Source organism: Emydura macquarii, unplaced genomic scaffold (genome assembly GCF_026122565.2).
Source record: "Emydura macquarii macquarii isolate MOO-44397 ecotype Brisbane River unplaced genomic scaffold, CSIRO-AGI_Emac_v2 contig_480, whole genome shotgun sequence".
In the NCBI taxonomy this organism is placed as follows: domain Eukaryota; kingdom Metazoa; phylum Chordata; order Testudines; family Chelidae; genus Emydura; species Emydura macquarii.
The window spans coordinates 10482099-10489323 of record NW_027130617.1 but is presented as its reverse complement, the minus strand read 5'-3'; the positions used below and the strand labels follow the sequence as shown (position 1 = coordinate 10489323).

Sequence of the window (7225 nt, the reverse complement as noted above, 5' to 3'; positions counted from 1 at the left end):
TAAACTGCTTCCTTAAATATTATTTTATAACCTCCTTGCAATGATTTTTATTTTCTATCACATTCTGGCATTCATGAAATTTTTTTAAAGGATAAATATTATTGGTGAAAATGCTGTTGTATATAGCAATTTTAATCCTGTTTCTCTTTTTTTCCCCATTTACTAGTTCAGTAATTTACTGTGTTACTAACCACTTACCTGTGGAATCAAGCACTGCAGAAAACAGCATGTCAAGTGGAGTCTTTTCCACGGTCCTAAGTTCCTTAGGACTTCAGGGAATTCTTTTAACTAATGGGCAGTCTAAAGAGCTTTTTGTTCTCTTACCAGCAACACTTCAGAAATTAGCATTGCTCACAAACTAGACTTTGCTGAGCCACTGAAGGCATCTTTAAATTCAGCCACTCTTCTTTGCTTCACCCTCAAAATAATTTTTCCTAAGTCACTATTTCAATATTTTAAAGTGCTTTGCTGTGCTGTGCAGTCCTATGAACTGTCATAGGCAGTTTACAGGCTGGAATAAGTAACAATAGAGTAAAAGACTCCTTCCAAACTGACTTTTTAAAAAAGTCTCAGATGTAGATACCAAAATAACTATTTAAAAAAAAACAAAAAAAACTTTTTTTCAGTTAAAAGTATAACATCTTTTGTTCTCATGTCCCTCTGCTAATCTAATCTGTTTTGTTGTACTTTTTCTAAGCATATAGCAAAATTATTTTACTGGACAAAACTGAATACTAGGTGAGGTAGACGTGCAACTACATCCATTGCTGCACAGTAGACCAAAAGCCACTTCAGTACATAATGCCTTTCCTACAGGTGGTAGAGAATCCCTTATGGTTTTTAGTAAATGAAGAAATCCCATAAAAATGTAATTTAAGCTGTGATCTTTTTTGGGTAGGTGAAGTAATGTCATTTGATTTTGTGTGCGGAATCCAATCCATGTAAATGAACACAAGTTCAGAATGTCTGAAGAACTGGGAATAAAGTATAAAAATAAAGGCAACAAACAGACTTCAATCCTCAAATATCTGCTTAACAACTACAAAATGACAACTATGAAAATCTATCAAAATGTTGGACCCTTTTTCTTGTATATTTTCTTGGAGGGAATGCTGCTACAGATTTAATTCTGTTTAGAGTAGAAAAGGTCTGGACTATGGCTTTTCTTTAAATTGGCTCACAATAATATTTCTTCCCTCTCCAAAATGCTTCTATCATTCACAAGTGCTTGGCAGAAACCAACACTTTATAAATGTGGATGGTCACTTAGTAATATTGTAGGATTTTACTTAAGACATTTTAAAAATAGTCATGTAATCAACAGTGTCACATGATGGCTGATTTTTTTTTAATGAAAACTAAGACACAGATCATATTTGTTCCATGTATCACTCAAAATATAAATCTTTAAGATTGTGAAGCACAGACCCAACTTTTTTCACACAAAGTTAAACCTGGATAGCTCTGTGCCAAAGAGGAAAAATGTAGGTCACTGCAGAAACTGAAATATGGTCATTATGAAACTATCTATTTCACCTCTGAATTTTCATACATGCAATCTGCAAATTTATGACTGCATCTTATTAGTAAAAATGTTGCAGTTTATGGGGATCTTAGCATTTAAAAAAAACACTGAACATTTTGTATCCCTTTAATAGGAACCTAAGTTTGCAAATCAACTCAACATTTGAGGAACTTTGAAGCCATGTAGGTATGCTCTACTTGATCTTCCACAGTGCAGATGTGGAGTGTTGTACACAAGTACAAAGAGAGGAGCAGGACACTGATCACCAAAAACCCTGGCCTGCGTAAGGGCTGAGGCATGGTGGCCAAGTTACTGCTCTCTAGTAGTTGGAATAAGACCCTAGAAGGAAAAACATACAATAGCGAAGCTCCTTATTAACACTGAATATCATGCTCAATGCCATGTCTTCTCAGACATTCGCCTTCTTTACCATGCACACTTGCAATAAAGGGAGTGGATGCAACAGGACTAGGGACTTCTACTGATCAGTGTGAAGGACTACTGCTAGCTCCTTAATCTTACTTGTGCCTGGCATTTGTGCTGCAGTAAAACACCCTTGTACATCCTGCTGTGTAAGGACTTGTAGGATCAGGATGAAGAATGGTCAAGGAATTCAATACCTTGTGTCTGTTTAGTGACTGGCTGTAAGCCATGGTAATAAGATGCCTGCAAAAGACAAAGGATAAAATGTGGAAGGGGATGGAAGGCGAGGAAGGACGAAGTAAATAAGAATCAGATATGCAGCTCTGATTGAAGCTCATGGGAGGTAAATGAGCTTAAGGCACAATATGGCCTATACACTTTATCAGTGTTCAGGGATGTGTCTATTGTTTCAGAAAACAAAGCAACACATTATTAATAATTGATATATAACTTTATTATGCACAGGGTAAGATGACATGACACTGGTTATCAAAACTGTACAACTAAGCATCTCCAAGTCTTCTCAAACACTGAACGCAAAACTAAATACCAATGGGGTGTTCAGACTGGCCAGAGAGATTAGTGGATTAATTTCTCCCATTGATTGATTTAAATAAAATACAGCTGTGATGAGATTTCACTAATTAAGAACTGATTTAAAAAAAAAAAATCAAAGTTTTGGGTTCGGAACCAGTAGAAATATGATAGCTAATACCAATTAATTTCATGAACACCCCATGTCTGACTGACAAAAACAGAGCACAACAGTTACCTCACAGAAAGTGCTGTCAGCATAACCAGCAGTACAAGTCTTCTTGTGAAGCATGAGGTAGATACACATTACAGAAAAGATTGGTATATACATTGCAGAAATAATTAGAGGAGGAACAAAAAGAATTTACAATCCTCTCTAGAGACATTATGCAAAACTCTTCCATCTGGTAAATGCCATAGAAATAGCCCAATTCAATGTTTTGACCTCTTGGAAACAATAACATAACAGCTGCCCAATACTACGTATTTGTAAAGGTTAAAGCTAGTGATTAGACAATATATGTATACAACACGCAGTCTGCCTTGGAGTTTAATTATTTCACTATTGGCTTTTACCATCCGAAGCTGTCTCTTTTAAAGCCCAATCCTGCCATCCTTCCACCAGGAACCCCACTGGTGTTAATAGGGTTACTTGTGAAATTCACCTCTATACACAGGACCAGCACCAATTAAGTCTCATGTGAGCCCCATTTTGAAGAGCTAAATTGGATGTAAATGGCACATAGGCGTTGACTGGTCCTTTGCACAAGGTAAATATCACCACCATTTGAACAACAATGGAAGGATCAGGCCTCCTGATAAACTCAAACAGTGGCTTTGCAGTGAAACATTCAAATGATATACAACACTATATAACTTTAAAGAAACAGTAAATATAAATGGCTGTTTATAAAGAGAGTTTACATCTGTAGCAGTATTCTGAATTGCAGTAGTCAATGACTGCTGCAAGGTACAATACATTCTTCTAATAAAGCTATTAATAGGGAAATGCCCTTGGTTTACTTATCTTGTTTACAGAAGTGGCTGTTCAATCCAGTAAGAAATTACACTTGCATTTGATGACGTCCATTGTCCAATTAACATGGTAACTTTTGTGAACTCAGTTTGAAATAATCTTAACTCTAAACAGCTAAGTACATCAAGATCAGTCCATTAATTTAAATTGTATCCTGAATGTAAGGCTAAAAATCTCAATTTTGTTTTTATACATTGCATATTTGGTTGATCAGTTTGGAAATATAAATCTGTAAATTATTTTAAAATTAGAATAATTATTGATAAAATCATTAATAATGCAGCATGTTTCTCTCAAATATACAATTATCTTATACAAAAGGTTTTAAACCTGTCCATCTCAAGAAAATTTTCTAAGACTTCCTATGAGAATCTCTACATTTTAATCTGAGAAGGAAAGGGTTAAAATGGGGGAAAGAATTTACAAAAGTAAAATTCACAGTAACTGAAATTAAATATATAGAGTAACTTACATTTATCTAAAACAAATATATCTTTATACACATTTAATGTAGTAAAATATAGCTATGATTGACTTAAAGACTTTAGTCTTCTTTGAAGACACCTTTAAAGATTTTATACATAGAATATGCTTACACAATACATTCTGCTGAAGGTTAGGCAAAGCGCATTATTTTCAAACACACAGGTAGCATATTTATTCTCCCAACACCTCATCAAGGATGCAATCCTGCAAACACTTATGCACGTGAGTCATCCTGTTGAACACAAAGGAATTATTCATGGGTCTGATATTGCAAAGACTTTCCCATGTGCTTAACTTTACAAACTTAGTCTCCATTGACAATGAGACTGATCACAGGGCATAAAGTTAAGCACACGTTAAAGCCTTTGCAACAGTGTCTATCTGTAAATTTACCCATGTGCATAAGTGTTTGCAGGATCAGAGACAAATGTGTTTTAAAAAATTAAGGGCAAAATTCTGCTATCTTAACCTGAGTATGTATCTCTATTGCACATTTTGATCTCATTCTACAGGCAGAATATCCATTGATATCAGTGTGCAATGTATACGTGGCACGAATGTAGACTTAGCAATAGAAATCTTGAGTTCAGACTTAGCAGGAGAATATCACCCTAACATAAAAAATCCTATTCTCCTGCTTCAGGATACAAGCAGCCTCTATTGAAGTTAATGGGAGTCATTCATATTGTGTGAAGGGAGAATAGCATTCACTTAAACACAAACAAACAGGAATCAGTAGAGCATATTATAGTTGCAAAGTGACGCCATAATATTCAAAGTAATTCACATCTAATTTTTCCCCCTATTTGGGATTTATTGTAAGGCCAGGATAAGGCAAAATCACAATAATACTGTGAAAATTAGTGCCTTATTACCCTTCTCACATTATTTTGGGAATATCCAATTGCAATGTTCATATGACTAACTAGTAGTTTGACATAAACCTCTGTGGACTATTATCTCGAAGAATAGTTTCATTTTTTTATGCAGTGTTTTACACAGATGGCTGAGTTGTATATCCCTTGTGCACTCAAAACCACAGTGATGTCAACTGGAATTCAGGGTGCACAAAGAATGTAGGACTGAGCCAAGAAATTTTCAATATACATTTTTTTGTATATTAATCTCAGAATATGTATATAAAGACCAATTATAAATAGCTAACAGCATTCTCATGGGTAGTGTGTGATACTAAGATAATTTCCCCAGTCTAAAAAATAAGCGTGCTAGATTAAGTAAAATTGTGTATACTGTAGTATACACATTTGCATAAAGACACTTCATTAAGTATACACACTAACATTAGTGCATAAGGATATGATCTTTTCTTTAATCTTTGTGTGTATAAGCATCTAGTGGGTAAAAAACTAACTGAAGATAGTTTTGGCCAGTGAACAAAAAGGGAATGTTGCTTTAGTGTTATAATTACCAAAGGCAACACATTTTAAACAGCTGAAACAAACACATCTGAAGCTGCACGCGAAAGGAGAAAGCAGGTAAGATGCTGCAGCAGTCAAGCTCAACAAAACAAGAAGCTACTCTGAAGTGTTAAACACAGCAGAAGTAATAAAATGGTTTTAACCAAGTTTATCTGAGCTTGAGATTTTCTTTTTCTGATGTGTAGGAATCCTTTGACCTAAAATCTCGTTTATGCTACTTATCTTGTTGAAATCCTTTTACGAACTCCTTGTCTATTAAAAGGTATAGGAACTAAAAACTATTTTGTATAACCAAAGCCGCATTTTCAAACTCATGTATTTCACAATGAGCCCACACACCTTTTAAACAGGTTGTAGAATTAATTTTGTCTTATGTAGCATAACATGCTGTAGAAAGGTCCAAAGACTATTTACCCAGAAGATTAGGTGATTTTTTTTCTACAGTGAGATCCCTCATTTCTCAAAAGAAACCAAATTAATCCTTTCAACTTTAGAACGCTAATGTCAACAAACTGTCTCTTTGAACCTCTGCCCTCCTCTGTTGCTCCTTGGACTTATTTCCCCCTCGGTTAGGCTGTACTACTGCTAGAACAGGGGGTGCTTTGTGTGCTGCCGATACTGTGTGCTGCACTGCTGTTTTCAGAGGCTGGTGGGGATGTGGGGACCTGCTGTCTTCCTGCTGTTTCCCCTGGGGAAAAAAGATGGAAACAGAAAATGTTAGATGCTACAGGAAAAATCTTTCTCCCCACTCCAATTTTCTTGTCACTCTTATTTCCATAAAAACTGTGCACTGGATGATATTTTTAATAATGTTTCTATTTGAAATCTGTTACTTGAATTTTGACACCTCGGTAGTATTTACATGGGAAATTTTTCTTGCTGTTTTCTTAATTGTATAAAAGCAGCTGACAGGGAGCTCACCTATGGCTGCTGTATATATCCTACAGTCAACTGTCCATCAACTGAGGTTCAGTCATACCTCAAATCAGGATCAGACTCTAGATTTTTTTTAAGCTTTTCTGTTTGATGGAAAACAGCTAGAGAAGTGTAGAATGTTTTGTCTTAATGCCAGCACACAGAGCAGTGCATTTACTAAAACCAGTGAGTCGGAGCTGAAGACAACACGCCCTTCAGTCAGGAGGATGGCACATACCATGATACAGACCACCATCTTCAGAGTAGGAAAACAGCCTATCCTGTAATGCTGACTTGATTTGCATATCTCACTCTACATGTAATGGTTTAGTTACTACAATATGGGCAGTAGTTACAGCAAAGAACAGTGTAAGGTACAATATTCTTGCCATTTCATGCTCAGTGTAAGTACACACACACAAACTATTAAAATGTTATTTGGATTACAAAGTCAAGCACTAAAGTTAGAAAATGCCTGATTTTTATGGATGCCTGTGCAAAATTAATACTTCCCTTTTCTTGTCCATTTTGTGCACTGAATGAGGCAGGGGTCCTGTGGGGGGAAAAATAGTATGATAATATAATTAAAGATTGTATCACAACGCATACACATCGGAGGGGGGAATTAAGGTTGCACAGGCAACCATAAATCTGGCATTTCCTAACTTTGAAGTGCTTAAAAGACCATTAAGGTTACAAAGTTAACATAGTCATGTGTGGGTATAATTTCCTAACACTTTTTGTTTTTTTTAAATAAAGAAAAAGGTGACAAGTTCTATTATGTGGATCTGTAATCCTCCTCTAGGGATGTAAAAATTCCTTTAATAATCCATTTATTGCTCAGCATGGCTCACCCTCCCTCCCAGG

At 35.6% G+C, this 7225-nt stretch overlaps 1 protein-coding gene across 5 annotated transcripts in view; it reads right to left on the bottom strand.

Moving 5' to 3' along the window:
- Positions 1-3851: 3851 nt before the first annotated feature.
- The window catches only part of TGFBR3 (transforming growth factor beta receptor 3), a 164018-nt gene continuing 160644 nt past the window's right edge, over positions 3852-7225 (bottom strand). For 4 of the 5 annotated variants that reach the window (XM_067538487.1, XM_067538489.1, XM_067538490.1 and 1 more), the window contains exon 17: positions 3852-6131. In XM_067538487.1, the coding sequence (XP_067394588.1) occupies positions 6013-6131 (119 nt within the window). In that variant the 3' untranslated portion in view covers positions 3852-6012. Of the gene's footprint in view, positions 6912-7225 lie in introns of all 5 variants that reach the window. The other variant, XM_067538491.1, reaches the window with a different exon arrangement.